Raw genomic sequence first — 23,490 nt, 5'->3', positions numbered from 1 at the left:
TGCACAGGACGTGAGGACTGCAGAAGAGGACACTTACTCCCCTCTCTGGATGGAACTTCACCTCAAACAGAGAGAAACAACAGAATCGGATGGCAGAAAGACAACAAATACAGTATAATTTGTCAGCATTATTCAACAAGAAAAACAGAAAAAATGCTAAGGTCATCGCCACCCACTAGCCTAAAGCCACGTTCACACCGGGCGCAACGCGAGCGACTGCAGCCACAGGTTGCCATGTAAACACTATGTAAGGACGCGTTTTGGCACCAAACTGCGCAGCGTGACGCGAGTGAAGCGATTTTGAGCGTTTTGTACATTTGTGGCACAATATTGCATCACGTCGCTTTCCCCTTCTCCCCAAGTTGAAAAATCTGAACTTTTTCGTCTCGTTGCCGCGACGTAGAGATGTCTGGAGTTTGACTGAGGATGTGAACATGTCCTGTATCTGGTAGCAGCCTGTGAGCAGGACTTATATCTCTTTTGTCCTTTATTTTACAATCATGACAGAGTTTTTGGAGCGAGCAGCAGCACCACAGCAGCGGGGAGCGGAGTTTCTTTCTCCTTTTATTTTACGTGCTCGCACGAGTGAATCGTCTGTGGAGATTATTTTACTTATTAACTACACAGATGTATAATAAAACAAATGGTGACTGGTTTCTAAATACAATTATGACAGTTTTTTTGGGGAAGAGCAAGCTGCAGTCCACAGCAGGCAGCAGAGTTTCTTTTTTTTTTTTTTATTGTTTACATGTGCGTGCGTGAACAGGACAGGAGGTCCTCAAGCTGGGTCCCGCAGAGGAGGAAAGACCGCTGAAAGCAGCTGTCATCCAGACGCAGCTCCTGCAGCAAATACTCCCTGTATTGGGAGCTTTCCACAACAACTCACTCGGTGTGATCAAGGTCCGTCATGTTAACTTGACTGAAAACCGGAGCCAGCGAGCGGAATGGAACCTCCTCCTATTTGATGACGCACCGGGGCGAATTTTCGCAGCAAAAGCAGACTGACACACCGGGCGAAGGAGGTGCGTCCGTCGCCTGGCGGCCCACGCGAATTTGTAGCGTCTGATTGCTCCCGGTGTGAATGCGGCATTAAGCTTCACTAAAAGACCCAGACTTTAGATAAAATTGGGGTCGCGGCCCACTCTGTTTCCTAATAAAAGCAATTTAAAAGGGTAGAAAGCATAGTAACGTACTATGCCAGTATGCTAGCCATACGAAAGGGAAAATAAGTGCGTCTTAAATCTGGACTTGAAAGTCTCTACAGAATTTGACTTTTATTAACATAGGGAGATCATTCAAATTTCAAAATTCAGATTTATTATTATACGAGGTCTGTTAGAAAAGTAACGGACCTTTTTATTATTTGCAACAACTATATGGATTTGAATCATGTGTGATTGCACCAGCCAAGCTTGAACCTTCGTTGCGCATGTGTGAGTTTTTTCACGCCTGTCGGTTGCGTCATTTGCCTGTGAGCACGCCTTGTGGGAGGAGTGATCCAGCCCACTCGGCGGATTTTCATTGTCAGGAAATTGGCTGATCGACTGCCGCTTTGCTTCATCAAAATTTTTTCAGAAAGTGTGAGAGACAGCCAGGTGGAAACCATTTGGAAAATTCAGATGGCTTTTGGTGAAGATCTTATGGGGATCACACAGATTAAGGACAATTACAACTGGATTAAAGATGGCCCACAGCGGCTGAGGGTGTGCCGCGCACTGAGCGGCGATCGACAGGCTCAAACGACCAGATCATTTCCAAAGTGAACACTTTGTTGATCCGGGACGTCGTCTGACTACCAGAGAAATGGCAAGACAGCTGGACATAACACTTTTTCGGCACATTCCACTGTTACAGGAGTTTTTGTAATGGAAAGAGGAGCGGAGAAATTCGCCACGGAGCCGCTCATGGCGCGGGATGAAAGCACCTCCCTGTTGATCTCACAGGACAAGCCCTAACATGCCCAGCTCTTGCAGCTTTCAGAAGATTCAGACAGCTTTCGGTGGCTTTTCAGTTGTGTGACTATCCGAGAAATTGTGGACGAGCTGGACATGTCCCAACACGTCCCGACGTGCGAATTCCTCCGCACGTCTTTTCATGACAAAATACTCCTGTAATAGTGGAATGTGCCGTTCATTTCCAAAGTAAACGCTTTGTTGATCCGGGACGTCCTCTGACTACCACAGAAATGGCAGAAGAGTTTGACATCAGCACTTTTTCAGCATGAAAAGATGTGCGGAGGAATTCGCGCGTCGGGACGGAGGCGCAGGGCACGGAACAAACAGCAACGCCGTGATGAAGCCTCACAGGACATGTTGTGGCATGTCCAGCTCGTCCACAATTTCTCGGATAGTCACACGACTGAAAAGCCACCGAAAGCCGTCTGAATCTTCCGAATGGCGCAAGAGCTGGGCATGTTAGGGCTTGTCCTGTGAGACCAACACGGAGGTGCTTTTCTCCCGCGCCATGAGCGGCTCCTTGGCAAATTTCTCCGCTCCTCTTTCCATTACAAAAACTCCTGTAACAGTGGAATGTGCCGAAAAAGTGCTATGTCCAGCTGTCTTGCCATTTCTCTGGTAGTCAGACGACGTCCCGGATCAACAAAGCGTTCACTTTGGAAATGATCTGGTCGTTTGAGCCTGTCGATCGCCGCTTGGTGTGCGGCGCCCTCAGCCGCTGTGGGCCGTCTTTAATCCAGTTGTAATTGTCCTTAATCTCTGTGATCCCCATAAGATCTTCACCGAAAGCAATCTGAATTTTCCAAATGGTTTCCACCTGGCTGTCTGTCACACTTTCTGAAAAAATTTTGACGAAGCAAAGCGGCAGTCGATCAGCCAATTTTCTGACAATGAAAATCCGACGAGGGGGCTGGACCACTCCTCCCACAATGCGTGCTCACAGGCGAATGACGCAACCGACAGGCATGGAAAAATTCACGCATGCGCACGAAGGTTCAAGCTTGGCTGATGCAATCACACGATTCAAATCCATATAGTTTTTGCAAAAAATAAAAAGGTCCGTTACTTTTCTAACAGACCTCGTATAGCACCAATTCGTAATGAGATCACCTCAAGCCGCTTCACACAGCATAATAAAAACAGAGAAAACTGAATTAAAAATTTAAAAAGACAAAGCCATAAAAGAACACAAGATTAAAAACACATCATAAGACAATAAAACTAATGATAAAACAAGGAAAACAAATGAGTCTTTAAACGTGATTTAAAAGTCTCCACAGTATCTGACTGTCGTATGTGTGCTGGGAGATCATTCCACAGAGCTGGGGCACGGTAGGAGTAAGCTCTGTGACCGGCATACTTTTCATTCACCCTGGGAACACATAAAAGTCCTGCACCCTGCGAACTCAGGGCCCGAGCTGGTACATAGGGGGCTTACCATGTCAGCCAGATAGGGAGGCGCAAGTCCATGAACAATTTTATAAGCTAATAACAGTACCTTAAAATCCGATCTTGAGTGACTGGAAGCCAGTGTAGGGATGCCAAAATGGGCGTAATGTGGTCAAACTTTCTGCTTTGTTTCAAATGTCAGGCAGCAGTATTTCATTCCACAAAGCAGGTGCATAATAAAAGAAAGCTCTGTGATCAGCAGACTTTTTATTCACCCTAAGGACACAAAGTAGTCCTGCGCCCTGAGAACGCAGAGCCCAGGCTGGTGCATAGGGTTTAAGTAGGTCAGGTAAGTAGGGAGGTGCTAGTCCGTGAATAATTTTCTAGGACTAGCACCTTAAATTTCTAGGACACAACCTTAAAATAAGATCTCAGGAACCCAGTGAAGAGATGCCAAAATAGGTGTAATGTGGTCAAACTTTTGATTCCTGTCAAAAGTCTGGCAGCAGCATTTCAAACCAATTGGAGATCCCTAATGCTGGACTATGGTAAACCTTAAAATAGAACATTGCAATGGTCCAACCTAGAATCAAATCAAATCAATTTTATTTATATAGCACCAAATCACAACAAACAGTTGCCCCAAGGCACTTTATATTGTAAGGCAAAAGCCATACAATAATTACAGAAAAACTCCAACGGTCAAAACAACCCCCTATGAGCAAGCACTTGGCGACAGTGGGAAGGAAAAACTCCCTTTTAACAGGAAGAAACCTCCAGCAGAACCAGGCTCAGGGAGGGGGAGAGAATCAGGAAAAAGACATGCTGTGGAAGACAGCAGAGATCAATCACTAATGATTAAATGCAGAGTGGTGCATACAGAGCAAAAAGAGAAAGAAACACTCATGGGAACCCCCCAGCAGTCTAAGTCTATAGCAGCATAACTAAGGGATGGTTCAGGGTCACCTGATCCAGCCCTAACTATAAGCTTTTTCAAAAAGGAAAGTTTTAAGCTCAATCTTAAAAGTAGAGAGGGTGTCTGTCTCCCTAATCTGAATTGGGAGCTGGTTCCACAGGAGAGGAGCCTGAAAGCTGAAGGCTCTGCCTCCCATTCTACTCTTACAAACCCTAGGAACTACAAGTAAGTCTGCAGTCTGAGAGCGAAGCACTCTATTGGGGTGATATGGTACAATGAGGTCCCTAAGATAAGATGGGACCTGATTATTCAAAACCTTATAAGTAAGAAGAAGAATTTTAAATTAGATTCTGGAGTTAACAGGGAGCCAATGAAGAGAAGCCAATATGGGTGAAATATGCTCTCTCCTTCTAGTCCCTGTCAGTACTCTAGCTGCAGCATTTTCAATTAACTGAAGGCTTTTCAGGGAACTTTTAGGACAACCTGATAATGAATTACAATAGTCCAGCCTAGAAGAAATAAATGCATGAATTAGCTTTTCAGCATCACTCTGAGACAAGACCTTTCTAATTTTAGAGATATTGCGCAAATGCAAAAAAGCAGTCCTACATATTTGCTTAATATGCGCATTGAAGGACATATCCTGATCAAAAATGACTCCAAGATTTCTCACAGTATTACTGGAGGTCAGGGTAATGCCATCCAGAGTAAGGATCTGGTTAGACACCATGTTTTTAATATTTGTGGGGCCAAGTACAATAACTTCAGTTTTATCTGAATTTAAAAGCAGGAAATTAGAGGTCATCCATGTCTTTATGTCTGAAAGACATTCCTGCAGTTTAACTAATTGGTGTGTGTCCTCTGGCTTCATGGATAGATAAAGCTGGGTATCATCTGTGTAACAATGAACATTTAAGCAATGCTTTCTAATAATACTGCCTAAGGGAAGCATGTATAAAGTGAATAAAATCGGTCCTAGCACAGAACCTTGTGGAACTCCATAATTAACTTTAGTCTGTGAAGAAGACTCCCCATTTACATGAACAAATTGTAATCTATTAGATAAATATGATTCAAACCACTGCAGCGCAGTGCCTTTAATACCTATGGCATGCTCTAATCTCTGTAATAAAATTTTATGGTCAACAGTATCAAAAGCTGCACTGAGGTCTAACAGGACAAGCACAGAGATGAGTCCACTGTCTGAGGCCATAAGAAGATCATTTGTAATCTTCACTAATGCTGTTTCTGTACTATGATGAAATCTGAAACCTGACTGAAACTCTTCAAATAGACCATTCCTCTGCAGATGATCAGTTAGCTGTTTTACAACTACCCTTTCAAGAATTTTTGAGAGAAAAGGAAGGTTGGAGATTGGCCTATAATTAGCTAAGATAGCTGGGTCAAGTGATGGCTTTTTAAGTAATGGTTTAATTACTGCCACCTTAAAAGCCTGTGGTACATAGCCAACTAATAAAGACAGATTGATCATATTTAAGATCGAAGCATTAATTAATGGTAGGGCTTCCTTCAGCATCCTGGTAGGAATGGGGTCTAACCAAATACCAGCATTACTGAAAGCAGCCGAACATAAAGATATGTCTTTGGGATGGTTATGAATAATTATAGAATAATAGAAGAAACAAATGCACAAACCCTGTATCTACAGCTAAAAAAATGATGATGAACTGTGAGCCAACAAATTTGTTTCTCTATAGAAAAAAAAACCTCGCTGATTTTCCTGCAGGTCTCTCACATGCTTATTGGCTGTTTCAGGGTGGATCACTGGAACAATGAAAAAGAATGCATCGTGCTCATCACAGACAAGTCTCTGCTTATCTGCAAATATGACTTTGTAATGTTCAACTGTGAGCAGATCCGGAGAGTCCCACTGAACATTGTGGACCGAATCACCCAGGGAACCTTCAGCTTCCCCAAATACTCTCTGCTGCGGTGAGTCCACACATTAGCTACCGTATGACCTGCAACAGAAGGCGTCAGTAAAACCTGTAGTTGTTTTCTTGTTTGCTTTTAATGCAGCTCCGCAATGGCTCTGAAGGGCTTTAAAAGTGTTGTCCATTGTCTCATTTCTGTCTGCTGTTTTTCTTTTCTTTGCGATTGTGCATATTCTGTGTAAGAACACTATTGTGACGTAAGCGAGAGGATCTGACCCTGCAGCTCATGTTAATAGCGTGGATTCTAAAAAAAGCCCAAACCCTCTCTCTGGTGTTCCGTCTCACTTTTCACTCATTTTTTCTTCATAAAGTCGCTCGACTTTAAAAATGCTCTTTGTTCAGCTCAGCTACTAATTAAAATCTAAAACCTCTACTTGGAGATTTACAAATAAATCCCTAATTATCTGCTCCATGCTCTAATTTTCTGCACAAAGGCATTTTTTTAATTTCTTTTTTAAATCAACTTTTAGTAGATGTTAAACCACTAAGTTCTGATACAAAATGTGCCTCATAACATTTTTTGGGAGAGATTCAATAGTTAAAAACTTTTAAAAAGTAATCCACAATACAGAGAAAAATGCATTACCTTAACTTCATTTGGAATGTCACAACTGAGGCTGTAATTAACCATTATTTTCAATATTGATTAACCTGCTGGTAACTTTCTTGATTAATTAAGCAGTTGTCCGTAAATGGCAATCATTGTTTCCCAAAACCCAAGATGACACCCTCAAATGTCTCATTTTTAGAGAATTTGGAAAGTTAAAAAAAGACTCAAAACATGGTTTGGAGTATCAAAACAACTAATTGATTAATTGTTGCAGCTTTTGTCGCAGGACAGTCTCACTGTAGATGGAAGTCAACGTGTGCAATAGGAGTTATTCTCATCTCTCTGAAAAATAAGTCATCCAAAGATTTCCTATCCAGTGATTCTCAATCTTTAGAGTGCTTTACATGAGAATTTCAACAAATGTCTATTTATTTTGACACCTTCTCCAAAGTGTTCATAAGCTCGAACTCATGCACACAGTATTGACTGACACTGAGCACATATTTAAGCCAGGCCCCAACCTCCAGCTGTCAACAATGAAGCCACCAGGATGAGGGAAAACTTGCAGTCCTTAACTGTCTGTTTGAGGCTGAGAAAAGGATGACAATGAGAAAAGGATTTGTGCAGGACAAACATGGACACAAATGGATATGTAAATTTGGTTGCCGTTGCTCGTACATTTCCTCAGTCTGTCACAGTGTGACAGCTGCTTAACTTTAACCAAATCCTTCACATAACAAAAAACAGACGAACATCTATGAAGGTTCAGGTTCAGGTTCAGGTGACTTTATTTGTACCCGTAGGTAGATTTGACTTGCAGCAAACAGAAAAGGGCGTCCATGTTAGTCAGACACAACAATAACAATGAAGACACTGAAAACACTAATGAATAACATATGCAAAACAAAGTGTAACACAGACACCACCGGGCACTCACAACCTTACTAAACCACTAAAACAGAAAGAAGCATCAGGAGAAACCACTAAAAGATGGTCAGCATAAAACTGATGTGCAAAGGGCAAATAAATAAATAAATAAATATATAAATATGTGCAAAACCTACTAAGATTTGTTCAAATGCCCAATTGCCGCTGGGACAAAACTACTCCTGTAGCGTTTTGTCCTACACCTTGGGACTTTAAACCTACGGCCAGAAGGCAGGAGCTGAAATTCATTAGCCAGAGGGTGCGATTTATCAATTGTGATACAGCTTGTTATCCACTGTAATTGTTTGGTGTACAGGGACTCTAAACTCATATGAGACTCACCAGTCAGCCGACTGGACCATTTAATAATCTGACCCAGTCTGTTCCTGTCCTTCAGTGTCAGACTGCCAAACCAGGCCACCAAAGAAAAAGATAAAACAGATTCAATAAAAGCACGATAAAATAGTGTTAACATGGTTTGGCCAATGTGGAAGTACAACAGTTTCCTGAGGCAGAACAAGCGCTGGTGCCCCTTCCTGCACACCACCTCACAGTTTGCCTCAAACTTCAGCGACTTATCAATAATAGTCCCAAGGTATTTATAAGTTTGCACAATTTCAACTGGTTGACCATTGATTATTGTGTTGTCAGGTGTGCTACCATGCTTCCTGAAATCAATGACCATATCTTTAGTTTTTGATGTACTGAAGATATGAGTCCTCACACCATTTAACAAAATGGTCAACTACAGGGCCGTGGATGTTCTCATTGTCCCGCAGCAGACTGACAATCACTGTGTCATCTGCGTATTTTAAAATGAACCTGTTTTTAAAAGTGCTCTGACACATACTGGTGTAAAAAATAAATAACAAAGGTGAGAGCGTACACCCTTGTGGCGAGCCAGTAGAAGAACACACTGTGTTTGAAGAGAAATCATGTTCTTGGCAAAAATTGCATCTCTGCACCTGTCACTAAATGACACAATGGGGGTCCTTAATTCATTACATTGTGATGGAAAAGGCCACTGACCGGGATAAAAATGTGACGAGTTCAGAATGAGAAGGTGTTAATGGAGAATTCCGGAACACATTAAAAATACATTTATTGTCGTTGTTGTGATGATGATGGTGATTATTGTTATTAAAATTAAGTGCTCATTATTTATGTAATCCTACCGCAGTCCTGCAAACCTTTGTCATTGATGTTTATTTATTATATATATGTCAACCCAGTCTCACGGTAGTTCGTGACAGCAATACGAAAAGAAATCAATTAATCTATGGGTTGATGGGGGGAGGGGTCAGATTAGAAATAGTAAAATAAAAAAAAATAAATAAAAATTGCGAAAAGTACCCCGTTTTCGTGATGAAGGCTCGAAAAAAAGCATGAGATTGGGATAGCAAGGTGTGTGTGTGTGTGTGTGTGTGTGTGTGTGTGTGTGTATGTATGTGTATGTCTGTATAATATATATATATAATGTAATGTGTGTGTACTTTTTTCACTCATGGTTAGTGGTTGGATGAAGCCATTTATTGTCAAGCAACTGTGTTTACTCTTTTTAAATCATAATGACAACAGAAACTAACCAAATGATGATGATTAAAGGTTTACATACCCCAGTTCTTAATACAGTGTGTTGCCCCCATTAACATCAATGACAGCTTGGAGTCTTTTGTGTTAGTTGTTGACGAGGCTCTATGATGGTAAAGCTGACACAGAATATGTCTTGGACTTTATTTACATCATTTACGAAGAAATACAAACAGTATTCTATGGTAAATCTGCATGGAGTAGACAGTTCTCAAAAACTGAGTGACTGTGCAAGAAGGAGAAGAGTGAGGAAAGCCACCAAGACACCCAGACAGTTATAGGCTTATGTAGCTGTGATTGTAGAAACTGTGCGCAGTACAAATTATGCATCACCACTCTTAGCTTCATCATCATTAGTAGCATCACCGCTCCTGCCAGGGTGAGCAAATGAGTAACAATATTGACATTAATGGATATTTGCCTGTATTTTAGTCGGGCGGCTTCGTAACAAAATATTTCTGGCCTTGGGTAGGGGTGGGGGTTCACCCCACATTAGAGGCCAGAGACCTGTGTTTGTCTACTCATCAGGAGCGACCGTAATTTTTTTACAGTGTACGTAGAGGGAAACTGTAGTACCTGTTGCACCAAAGCTGCGAGACAATGGATATGCTCCAGTTAAATGTGACAGTGGTACTGTTCCAATCTATGGATATGCAGATATTTTCAAACTCATATTGGCCAGTAAAGATGCCGACACTGATATACAAATATTGAGGCTTTTTCCTTTAATTTCATTGACGAAAACCAAATCTGTCATGGGCTAGAGTTGACAATGCACTGTATTAAATATAAATGCTGATTCATCTAAAAATAACCATTTTTCCAGTACTTTCTATTTTATTATTATTCAATACAAAACTCAGAAAGTACTCATTAGCTGTAAATTAATAAATCAGCTTATATTTTGGGTGTGTCACTTAACAGTGACAAATGATATTATTTTCAATTTTACAAAAAATAGCTACTTTTTTATTGTATTACTACTTTCCTATTTGTGTCCATATTAACAAATTAATTTATTGTCATTTAAGGTTGATGAACTTTCAGTGGCAAAGCTTTATTGAAGATGCATGCTTATCATAATTTAGGACAAATCTGTAAAGTAGCTTCCTGTATGCACATTAATGAAAATATATGCAAAATGACTATTTTCACTTCATTTGTGTTAGATTTTAATTTAATGTTTTTGTTTGGCTACCAGTCCTTTAAATTTTTCATTGTCTTGCTCTTACTGTCATGTCTACTTGTAGATAAATAACACAAAATATGATAAATACCATTTGAATGTACCCTAAATGTATCATTTAGAAATAACACATTTGTAATTATATATTTCAAATTTATATATTCGATGAAATACAGGTGCTGGTCATATAATTAGAATATCGTGAAAAAGTTGATTTATTTCAGTAATTCCATTCAAAAAGTGAAACTTGTATATTATATTCATTCATTCCACACAGACTGATATCTTTCAAGTGTTTATTTCTTTTAATTTTGACGATTATAACTGACAACTAATGAAAACCCCAAATTCAGTATCAGAAAATTAGAATGTTGTGAAAAGGTTCAATATTGTAGACACCTGGTATCACACTCTAATCAGCTAATTAACTCAAAACACCTCTCACTCTAGTTCCGTAGGCTACACAATCATGGGGAAGACTGCTGACTTGACGTCTTGCCTGGGCTAAAGACAGAAAGGACTGGACTGCTGCTGAGTGGTCCAAAGTTATGTTCTCTGATGAAAGTAAAGTTTGCATTTCCTTTGGAAATCATGGTCCCAGAGTCTGGAGGAAGAGAGAAGAGGCACAGAATTCACGTTCTTTGAGGTCCAGTGTAAAGTTTCCACAGTCAGTGATGGATTTGGGCCATGTCATCTGCTGGTGTTGGTCCACTGTGTTTTCTGAGGTCCAAGGTCAACTCAGCCATCTACAAGGAAGTTGTAGAGTACTTCATACTTCCTGCTGCTGACCAACTTTATGGAGATTTAATTTTCCAACAGGACTTGGCACCTGCACACAGTTCCAAAGCTGCCAGTACCTGATTTAAGGACCATGGTATCCCTATTCTTAATTGGCCAGCAAACTCGCCTGACCTTAACCCCATTGAAAATCTACGGGGTATTGTGAAGAGGAAGATGCGACATGCCGGACCCAACAATGCAGAAGAGCTGAAGGCCACTATCATAGCAACCTGGGCTCTCATACTACCTGAACAGTGCCACAGACTGATCGACTCCATGCCACGCCTTATTGCTGCAGTAATTCAGGCAAAAGGAGCCCCAACTACGTATTGAGTGCTGTACATGCTCATACTTTTCATGTTCATACTTTTCAGTTGGCCAACATTTCTAAAAATCCTTTTTTTATTGGTCTTAAGTAATATTCTAATTTTCTGAGATACTGAATTTGGGATATATCAGTCTGTGTATAAGGAATGAATATAATATACAAGTTTCACTTTTTGAATGGAATTACTGAAATAAATCAACTTTTTCATGATATTCTAATTATATGACCAGCACCTATAGAGACTATCTATGAGTAAAACCAGGGTTCTAGCTAGAACCATTTATCTTGTAATATTTGTAATAGTAAAATTATTTTTTAAATGTTTCTGTCAAAGTCTAAGTTAATAAAACAAAGTTGAAAAGGTTAAAAACACAATAATATTTGATGGGCATATAGCATTTGCGCTCTTCTTCAAAAATGGCACACTGTACCTTTTAATCCTGTGAAGCAGGCAGAGTTCTGTCATGACAGTTTTTTTTTTCCAACAAGTTTCAGTGGGATAGCATTATTATTATTATTTAAACAATATAACTTCAAGACCTGAAGATGGACTGATTTGATTGCCAGTTTTTCACTTTCACTGATTCACTGAGGCTCCTCCTCCCCTCTCACTCTCTCTAATCTGCCGTCTCCCCCTTGCTCTCACCGTCTGTTTTCCTTCTACCTTTTTGGAAACAGGGAGCCTTTAAACTAAAATAAACCATAAACGTCTGAGTATATTATCAGCATCTGTTGACACAGAAGTAACTCTGGATTATGAAACATTTTTCTGGAGGATTTTTCTTTCCCTTTAAGTCAGAGTGGAATGTGTCTATCCACTCTGATCTCTGCTTTCAGCATTCTGCGGCTTCACAGAGCACTGAAAGCAGCTGGCTGCTGTGGTCTTTGCTGTTTGCACTTAGATACGAAGAAAATGAGAACTATATTTATTTCTTTCATTATTTGGTAGAAATTGCAAAATAAAACAAAAGTACAACTATACAGTAGTGTTCAGAATAATAGTAGTGCTATGTGACTAAAAAGATTAATCCAGGTTTTGAGTATATTTCTTATTGTTACATGGGAAACAAGGTACCAGTAGATTCAGTCAATTCTCACAAATCCAACAAGACCAAGCATTCATGATATGCACACTATTAGTAATTATTAGTTTTAAAAAAGTAGAAAAGGGGGTGTTCACAATAATAGTAGCATCTGCTGTTGACGCTACAAACTCAAAACTATTATGTTCAAACTGCTTTTTTAGCAATCCTGTGACTCACTAATCTAGTATTTAGTTGTATAACCACAGTTTTTCATCATTTCTTCACATCTGCGAGGCATTAATTTTGTTGGTTTGGAACCAAGATTTTGCTCGTTTACTAGTGTGCTTGGGGTCATTGTCTTGTTGAAACACCCATTTCAAGGGCATGTCCTCTTCAGCATAAGGCAACATGACCTCTTCAAGTATTTTGACATATCCAAACTGATCCATGATATATATATATATATATATATATATATATATATATATATATATATATATATATATATATATATATATATATATATATATATATATATATATGCGATATATAGGCCCAACACCATAGTAGGAGAAACATGCCCATATCATGATGCTTGCACCACCATGCTTCACTGTCTTCACTGTGAACTGTGGCTTGAATTCAGAGTTTGGGGGTCGTCTCACAAACTGTCTGCGGCCCTTGGACCCAAAAAGAACAATTTTACTGTCATCAGTCCACAAAATATTCCTCCATGTCTCTTTAGGCCAGTTGATGTGTTCTTTGGCAAATTGTAACCTCTTCTGCACGTCTTTTATTTAACAGAGAGACTTTGCGGGTGATTCTTGCAAATAAATTAGCTTCACACAGGCATCTTCTAACTGTCACAGCACTTCAGGTAACTCCAGACTGTCTTTGATCATCCTGGAGCTGATCAGTGGGTGAGCCTTTGCCATTCTGGCTATTCTTCTATCCATTTTGATGGTTGTTTTCCATTTTCTTCCATGCATCTCTGGTTTTTTTGTCCATTTCAAAGCATTGGAGACCATTGTAGATGTACAGCCTATAATTTTTTGCACCTGCGTATAAGTTTCCCCTCTCCAATCAACTTTTTAATCAAACTACGCTGTTCTTGTGAACAATGTCTTGAACGTCCCATTTTCCTCAGGCTTTCAAAGAGAAAAGCATGTTCAACAGGTGCTGGCTTCATCCTTAAATAGGGGACACCTGATTCACACCTGTTTGTTCCACAAAATTGACGAACTCACTGACCGAATGCCACACTACTATTATTGTGAACACCCCCTTTTCTACTTTTTTTTTTACTAATAGCCCAATTTCATAGCCTTAAGAGTGTGCATATCATGAATGCTTGGTCTTGTTGGATTTGTGAGAATCTACTGAATCTACTGGTACCTTGTTTCCCATGTAACAATAAAAATATACTCAAAACCTGGATTAATCTTTTTAGTCACATAGCACTACTATTATTCTGAACACTACTGTATAAGCTTGAAATGCGATCGAATTGGTACATTTTTCATTTTTCAGCAACATTTCAGTTATTTTTTGGAAAATCCACAGTAGCTAGAACCCTGGGTAAACATTTCTTTTTGAGAACTTTATGCTCCTTTCTGTGACCTACAAACAGCACTATATAACCTGTCTGTGACAGTCAGCTCTGTGTTGCAGAAAATATTGAAATCAGTGCCGCACTGTGGACTTGTTCCTACAGGTCTAATGATTGGGCTTTCAGCCCATGATTAGCTTTCTTTGTTAAAAGAAAATAGCAGTAAGAGTTGTCTCTACTTTCTTTCTTCTGCTTGATTCCCATTTTCAGCTGCATACTTTATAATCTCCCATTTAAAGTCAACTGTGGTGCAGTTACAGCATTCAGTTGTCATAAATGTAGATGGTGCCACCTTGTGGCCGTAGATGATAATGCGGTATCTTTTTACATACACAGGAAGTGGCTTTCAGATATAAATCGCAGGATGAGTCAAACAACAAAAAAGAATCATGGCTTATGGTCTGGAAAATACAGTAACAATGATTTGAATTGTCAGTGAAAGCAGTGCCATTAATGTGAGGATGGCTGAAACTGTACTGTGCACGGTAAAGAATAAACAGGCCGCGTACAGAGTTAGAGTTCATGGAAGGACGCATGTGGAACAGCAGAGCTGTAAGTGGTGAGGCAGAGACGTGAGTGTACAGGGAGTGTTTTAGGGGAAGAAAGAGCGCACAGCTGTCACTTGGAGCTGTCATTTAACTGATTAGTGGCAAAATTAATGTTGTCCTTTCAACTAAACCTTTTAAAGAAGACTCCGGGGATAGCAAACCAACTAAAACTAATTTGATGAATAAAACGTAATTTCCTGTGAAGAGGTTCGAGAGCGCAGTCTTTATTGGATGCTTTATCTGTCTGCACATTACATTAAATTATACATAAAACCCTGGTGGAAGCCACCTGGGAGTCCAGCAGAAAAGAGATGGATTCAAATAAGAAAGACTCGAGCCTCAAACATTTCCTCATTCTGTCTTCGTCTCCCCATCTTACTGTCTTTCTCTCTATCTGTCCCTTAGGAAGTGTCTTCTTTTGCAGTCTAGGTCATTTTGTCTTGTTTTTGACAGAAGCTGATCTACAGTTGAGTATGATGTAAAGCGGTGTCTTCTCCAGCACCATAATAGTACATGAAACTTTTGTTTCCACATCTCACAGTGACTATGAGTGAGTACTGGCAGCTGGCAGCTTCTTTCTGTGCTGTGCTTTTCAGAGGTGGTGCATTGGGACTATGTTCAGGTGCTGCTCAGGTTCTCCACTGTGACATCTGTGCTTGTATTTCACACGGAGTCCTGTGGTTTGATGGTACATGTAAACATTGATAGATTCTGCTGTTTTTAATATGACAAAATACTACAAAGTTCCTGCCATACTTCGAAAGCAAAATACTTGCTAGTTTTCAGAGAAGTAGATCAAATCTCTTTGAAGGCTAGTGGAAAGAAACAACTACGAGGGCTGTCCATAAAGTATAGGTCCTTTTTATTTTTTCAAAAACTATATGGATTTCATTCATATGTTTTACATCAGACATGCTTGAACCCTCGTGCGCATGCGTGAGTTTTTCCACGCCTGTCGGTGACGTCATTCACCTGTGAGCACTCCTTGTGGGAGGAGTCGTCCAGCCCCTCGTCGGAATTCCTTTGTCTGAGAAGTTGCTGAGAGACTGGCGCTTTGTTTGATCAAAATTTTTTCTAAACCTGTGAGACACATCGAAGTGGACATGGTTCGAAAAATTAAGCTGGTTTTCGGTAAAAATTTTAACAGCTGATGAGAGATTTTGAGGTGATACTGTCGCTTTAAGGACTTCCCACGGTGCGAGACGTCGCGCAACGCTCTCAGGCGCCGTCGTCAGCCTGTTTCAAGCTTAAAACCTCCACATTTCAGGCTCTATTGATCCAGGACGTCGTGAGAGAACAGAGAAGTTTCAGAAGAAGTCGGTTTCAGCATTTTATCCGGATATTCCACTGTTAAAGGAGTTTTTTTTAATGAAAGACATGCGGGCGGATTGCAGCGTCGGCTCGCAGCCGCCGCGACGCTCCGCCACAGGAAAAACACCTCTGTTGGAAGCCTTAAGGACAAGTTGGAACATGTCCAGCTGTTAAACAATTTCTCATATACTCACTCCACTGAAAGCCATCAAAAGCTGCCTGGATTTTACAAATGGTTATCAACACGGAGGTGTTTTTCCTGTGCCGCCGCACCGCGTCGGCTGCGTCCCGACGCGCGGACCCATCCGCACGTCTTTCATTAAAAAAATCTCCTTTAACAGTGGAATATCCGGATAAAATGCTGAAACCAACTTCTTCTGAAACTTCTCTGTTCTCTCACGACGTCCTGGATCAATAGAGCCTGAAATGTGGAGGTTTTAAGCTTGAAACAGGCTGACGACGGCGCCTGAGAGCGTTGCGCCGACGTCTCAAACCGTGGGAAGTCCTTAAAGCGACAGTATCACCTCAAAATCTCTCATCAGCTGTTAAAAATTTTTACCGAAAACCAGCTTAATTTTTCGAACCATGTCCACTTCGATGTGTCTCACAGGTTTAGAAAAAATTTTGATCAAACAAAGCGCCAGTCTCTCAGCAACTTCTCAGACAAAGGAATTCCGACGAGGGGCTGGACGACTCCTCCCACAAGGAGTGCTCACAGACGAATGACGTCACCGACAGGCGTGGAAAAACTCACGCATGCACACGAGGGTTCAAGCATGTCTGACGTAAAAACATATGAATGAAATCCATATAGTTTTTGAAAAAAATAAAAAGGACCTATACTTTATGGACAGACCTCGTATTTATGACACAATGATCTGGTTGTGCCATAAAGGTATTAGTGTACTACAGAAACATATTGCAGAAGAACTGCAAAACACTGTATTTTCCAGAGCATAAGTCTATCTGGAGGGGCAACGCTGTGGATTAGTGGTTAGCACTGTTGCTTCACAGTGAAAACATCCCAGGTTCACTTCCAACCTGGTCCTTTCCGTGTGGAGTTTGCATGTTCTCCCCATGTTCGTCTGGGTTGCCTATGAGTGCTCTTGCTTCCTCCCTGTTCCAGACATGAAGGTTGGATTTGTGACTCTAGATTGACCGTAGTGAGAGTGTGACTGAGTTTGTCTGTCTGTATGTGTGTTGGCTCTGCAAAAGACTGGTGGCCTGTCCAAGGTGTGCCCCACCTCTTGCCTGCTTAATTGGAATGAGCGGTTACACAAAATAAAAGAATGAAAGTTGCAAGGGAGTATAAGTCAAACCTTTTTTTCTTAATGTGGAACTCACTTTTTAACAGTGCTTCCTTGGGGGTGAGTTTAACAATGGACAGGAACTCAGCAGCACTTAACATACGTACTATTACATTTCAACAATAAGCAAGATGTTCAAATAAACATCCATTGGACAACATATTGGATGTAATTTGACACAGTCTGGACAAAAAAATCATCAGCTAGACACAGATTGCTGGCCACAGCAACATGGAGAAAAGAACATTAGATGTATGCAGGAAGCCCTCAGTTTGTGGTGTGTACAATAGAGACTTTTAAATTCCAAAAAGAAGCAAAATTAACAAATAAATGTGTGATGGACAACATATGGAATGTTATTTGATGCGCTGATTTCTGGGCCACAGAGATGGAAACACTACAATAAATATGTAAGTCCATTTCATTTTTGTTATTTTTATTTTATTAATGGTGCGTGACAAACCAGGAACTGAAACAGATTCACAATGCAATGACGCAGGTCTAAAGAAAAAGACAATTTACTTAAATGATGGGGATGATCTGAATGAAGTGGAGACCAGGAGGTGAAGATACTAGAAGATGGGCCACAGGTACATGAATCCAGGTGAGCTAGTGGGGAGCGGGTAGTGGCTGTGGACTGCAAGAGAGAAAAACACAGGGATGAGCAAAATCAAAGAATAATCCAGGATCAGAGAGGAAAAAGCACAATATTGGGGAATACAATGTGAGGCCAGGTTACCACTTCCGATAACGGAAAGTGGAAAAAAAAAATCCACTACTTACACTGCAGAAAATATGGTAACAGCGTACACAATATGATGTATACATGGTATAAATTAGGGCAGTGCGGTGGCTTAATGGTTAACACTGTTGCCTCACAGCAAGAAGGTCATGGGATCGATTCCCACCTGTGGCCATTCTGCCCCCCCGACCCTTAATTGGAGTAAGCGGTTGAAGATGAGTGAGTAGCATAAATAGTGAGTGGTATAAATTGTATGAACCCTATCTGGTGCTCCACTCTGGGGGGAGCTGAGGAATAAGTTTACCCAGGGACTGTGGAAATGCTCAGTGTTGGGGATGCTGAGAGAGAGTGTCTAGGCTATATAATGACATTGTATGAAATGATGCACAGCAATGCAGTATTCATGATTTCTTTATATTGAATGGCCCACTGCCCAGTGCACCACATTTCATGCATTTTACACTACAACAGACAGCAAACTTGAGTCCAAACTTGAATATAATAGAATTCCGAAATGAATGAAATTCATTTATTCCCTCAGAATTCTACAAACAACGCCCCATAATGGCTATGTGAAAAAAGATTGTTTTTTTAAGATTGTTGCAAATTTATTAAAAATAAAAAAATCTAAGAAATCACATGTACGTAAGTATTCACAGCCTTTGCCATGAAGCTCAAAATTGAGCTCAGGTGCATCCTGTTTCCACTGATCATCCTTGATGTTTCTCCAGCTTAATTGGAGTCCACCTGGGGTATATTCAGTTGAGTGGACATGATTTGGAAAGGCACACACATGTCTACATATAAGATCCCACAGTTGGGACCTTATATGTTGTCAAAGGAATTATCTGTAAACCTCTGAGACAGCATTGTGGTGATGCACAAATCTGGGGAAGAGCACAGAAACATTTCTGCTGCTTTGAAGGTCCCAATGAGCACAGTGGCTTCCATCACCTGTAAATGGAAGAAGTTCAGATCCACCAGGACGTCTCCTAGAGGTGGCCGTCCATCTAAACTGAACCTTTGGGGTCACAGGGCCTTAGTCAGGGAGGTGACCAAGAATCCAACGGTAACTCTGTTAGAGCTCCAGCATTCCTCTGTGGAGAGAGAAGAACCTTCCAGAAGGACAACCATCTCTGCTGCAATCCACCAATCAGGCCTATATGGTAGAGTGGCCAGACGGAAGCCACTCCTTAGTAAAAGGCACATGGCAGTCTGTCTTGAGTTTGCCAAAAGGCATCTGAAGGGCTATCAGACCATGAGAAACTAAATGCTCTGGTCTGTTGAGACAAAGATTGAACTCTTTGGTATGAATGTCAGGCATCATGTTTGGAGGAAACAAGGCACCGTCCCTACAGTGAAGCATGGTGGTGGCAGCATCATGCTGCAGGGATGTTTTTCAACAGCAGGAACTGGGAGACTAGTCAGGATTGAGGAGAAAAATGAAATCAGCAATGTACAGAGACATCCTGGAGGAAAACCTGCTCCAGAGCGCTCTTAACCTCAGACTGTGGGACGGTTGATCTTTAATTGCAGGACAGTGACCCTAAGCACATAGCCAAGATATCAAAGGAGTGGCTTCATGACAACTCTGAATGTCCTTGAGTGGCCCAGCCAGAGCCCAGACGTGAATCGGATTGAACATCCAACATCCATGGGTGCTGGTGAGAAATTTTTTTTTGACTGAAATGTTTTTGGCGTTATCGGCTTGTGTGGTGAAGCGATACAACATGAGCGGCAAAGGCATAAAGTCCTCTAGGGGGCTCCAGAATTTTTCTTTTTTTAAATGGTGCATTTTAGTGTATTCTTAACACACAATTCTTACTTAGAAAAAATCTGTGTTCTCAGTTATAGCTGAACAAGATAGAATCCTAGAAACTGATCTTTTTTTCTAAGTAAAAAGTGCATCTTTGTTAGCAAGAAAAGTTGTATACCGTGTAGGCCTGAAACGATTAATCGAGTAACTGGAATAATTTGATTACAAAAAATATTCGAGGCAATTTTTTTTTGCCTTGAGGCTTTCTTTAACAGTGTAGTACATACACCACGCCTGTATGGGGCACTGTAATGCTCCCACAAAAAAATGGGGAAGAAGACAATACAGCATGGGTATCATGTAAGAGCTAATAAATGTAACAGCTGATGCTACAAGTTTACAAAGCTGCACACCGAGTAAAATAAAGCCTTTTAAAAGAAAGCGCTAATCATCTGAAACGGACTTGTTGTGCATTTAAAGTGAAGCAGTGTGTTTGTATTTAAAAAAAAAAAAACACGGTTTGGTCCACTGGCTGCTCTTCACCTCCACAGATGAAGCAAAAGGATGCGTACTTTAAGAGAATCATGTTTAACTATTCAAAAAGCCTTTATTTGGATTTGATAAGAATTTTTATCAACAGACTGCACAGTTGATATATCAGTGCAGCTTTTGTGGAAACGTAGCACTCCACAGCTGTTTTTCACTGGCTGTGTTTACCTTCAGATGCAGCCTGTCCGCAGACTGAAGGTTTCACAGACCGCCTGTGCTTATGGTTTGGGAACACTCAAAAACTCTTAACGACATGAAAAAATTAATAATTACCCAGGAAAACAGAGAGAGAGGCAACACCCTAAACTTAAAAAACATGTTTGTCTGCTTTGGTTTCACTCAGGAAATGGCACTCATCATATTGAGAAAAATCACCACATGGAATTCTTTGGTTTTATTAAAACAAACAAACAAATGGAATAAAGAAATATTAATTTTGACTTTGACCGAAAACAGTCTTAAAACAGAGTACCACCACGGCTGCATTCCCATCCAACCTGATCGAGCTTAAGAGGTGCCGCAAAGAGGAATGGACAAAAGTGCCCAAAGAGGTGCTCCAAACTTGTGGCATCATATTCAAGAAGACTTGATGCTGTAATTGCTGCCAAAGGTGCATCAACAAAGTATTGAGTAGAGGGTGTGAATACTCATGTAATGTGATTTCTTAGTTTTTTGTTTTTAATAAATTTGCAAAAGTTAATATATAATTTTTTCTTCATGTTGTCATTATGGGTTGCTGTGAGTAGAATTTTGAGGGAAAAAATGAATATACTCCATTTTGGAATAAAGCTGGCGCATAACAAAATGTGAAAAAACTGAAGCATTGTGAATACTTCCTAGATGCACTGTGTATGTTGTCAGAACAGCGCATTCACACACAGACTCCAGGTTTACTCAACAGAAGTCCATCTGTTGTTGACTAAGCCACAGATACACGCGCACAATTATGCCTTGCTGCTTGGGGGAAAAAAAATAATAATAATTTTATTACTATAACCCTTTCAAGAAGCATTACAGAGTGCTTAACATTAAAAAAACAATAGCTGTATAAAGGAATTAGTCTTACAAAGGCCTTGACTCTTCTTAGGTCGCGCTGATCCCTGGATAACTGTAGCATGACATGAATGAGAGACTCCAACGCCTCTTGGAAGGGGCGCCAGTGCAGCACAGGTTACATCACCAGCAAAGGCTGGTACCCATTTACAGCTGGGTGGACTGGGACAATGCAGATGGGGTATCTTATATAAGGACACAGTTAGCCTGAAGCACACACCTGGAATCGAACCCCTGGCCTGTATGTCGGTAGTCCAACTGCTATCCCACAGAGCCAGCTGTTCTAATTAATTACACAGTGCTTTAAAGCAACAAATCAGTAAAGACATTTAAAAGGACAAATAGAAATAGCACATGAAACAACATGAAGTAAGACAAATAAAAACTCAGTAATTTAGTGAAGAAAAATCCAGCTGGTCACAAACAGGCAGTGGCAGAATTGTCAGTTTTGTTCTCCGGCTGTATCTCTTATTATCTGTTCAACAGATGGAAGTATAAAATGAGTTTCCTTTGTGTAGGAATATTTTTTTTACCCTCACCTAAGGGTGCAAAGAACACATTGTCATGCTCTGTGTGTGTCTGGTACAATTATGTAGAAAATTTAAACGTCACCATTGCATTGACAACAAGTTTGAGTTAAATTTAGAGTTGGGATGACAAGTTATAATAGTGGACTAGTACCCAACTCTGTCAACTAATTTTCTTGAAGTCAACTAGTCAGGTAATTCAGGTAACATGACTTTTCTACCATTTGAGGCTAAACAATAATAATAATCTGCTTCAGATAGCTGTTTAAGTTGTGTATTTTTTTTTGTGGCTTCAGTGTTCACTTTACAGACATTCTTTAATGTATGCATTTCCCCTCTGGTTGATTTTATAATGGCCTCTGACTTGATTCATGATTACTTTTATTAATTACTATAATTTCTTTCAAGCAGCAGCCAGCAATCCCTTCACTTTGGGCTTTGAATCTTGTCATGTGCACAAGTATTGTAGTTGACTTAGTCTAGTACTATAGTTGTTGTTGTTTTAAATTAAAGTCAATTTGGGGGCCCTTCACACATAGTGCGGATTTGGTCGATTTGTGCAGAAAGTGCGCATGAAGCAGGAATCGTGCAAAACGTGTAATTTCGTAGATGCCTCCAACGCCTCATACACCGGTTGCTACAGCTATTTGCGCACGCCAGCAGCTAAAAGACAGAGTGTGAGCCCATTGAACCCTCTCGCAGCAGGTGCCGGCCAAATTCCAGCTGACATACACGAACATCTAACACCACTCGCTTGGCACTGAGTGCGATTGGCCACACATTTTCTAATTTTCCACACATTTTCTAAAACATGTTCCTGCTCAAATTCAAAATAAAATCCCTCATGTTCTGGGACATTCAAAATAAAATCCCCCATTTTCTGGGACATTATCCATCTGTTCATCAAATTTCATGAACATGCTCTCACAGTGTTGAGATCAGATTTCAGTTCCAGAATATATTCCAGATCACCTCTAAAACTGAATCACATGTTTCCTGGAACATTATCTATCTGCTTGCCACCTTTCATGGAAATCTGTTTATTACTCCTTGAGTTATCATGCAAACAGACAAACACCGGTAAAAACATTATCTCCTTGTTTGAGGTACTAAAACTAAAGGGGCACTCAGTAGACACAATCCTCAACCAAGATGCAGAATGTCCTTGAGTGATATTAACTTTATGAATCCTAAATTATGGAGCGAATCCCTACAAAGTCATCAGTCATGAGCTTTGTGTACGTTCTGCTTTATGCGAAGAGGCGCTTTGTTGTGTGTGCATTAATATTTATGGAAAAATTAGTTGGAGCTACCTCTGGGTGCTTGATGAATTCTGCAGACAGCTTTCTATAAACTCTGCAGTCTGCGTGGAACCAAGTCAGATCACGGGATTCCTTTGACCGCTCAGCAGTCAAGCATAAGTGTCACTGTAATATTGTGTCACATACAAGCGCTGAGGAGGTGGAGAACTAAGCAGCAGAGGTGAG

General features: G+C 40.5%; 1 protein-coding gene across 3 annotated transcripts in view; it reads left to right on the top strand.

The window, feature by feature from the left end:
* The window catches only part of tprg1 (tumor protein p63 regulated 1), an 86,006-nt gene that overhangs the window by 26,101 nt on the left and 36,415 nt on the right, over positions 1 to 23,490 (top strand). For all 3 annotated transcript variants that reach the window (XM_034180664.1, XM_034180665.1, XM_034180666.1), the window contains exon 4: positions 6,037 to 6,213. In XM_034180664.1, the coding sequence (XP_034036555.1) occupies positions 6,037 to 6,213 (177 nt within the window). The remainder of the gene's footprint in view (positions 1 to 6,036; positions 6,214 to 23,490) is intronic.

The sequence above is a fragment of the Thalassophryne amazonica genome, chromosome 10 (genome assembly GCF_902500255.1).
Source record: "Thalassophryne amazonica chromosome 10, fThaAma1.1, whole genome shotgun sequence".
In the NCBI taxonomy this organism is placed as follows: domain Eukaryota; kingdom Metazoa; phylum Chordata; class Actinopteri; order Batrachoidiformes; family Batrachoididae; genus Thalassophryne; species Thalassophryne amazonica.
The sequence above is the reverse complement of the archived record's forward strand: the minus strand, read 5'-3'. Positions and strand labels throughout refer to the sequence as shown.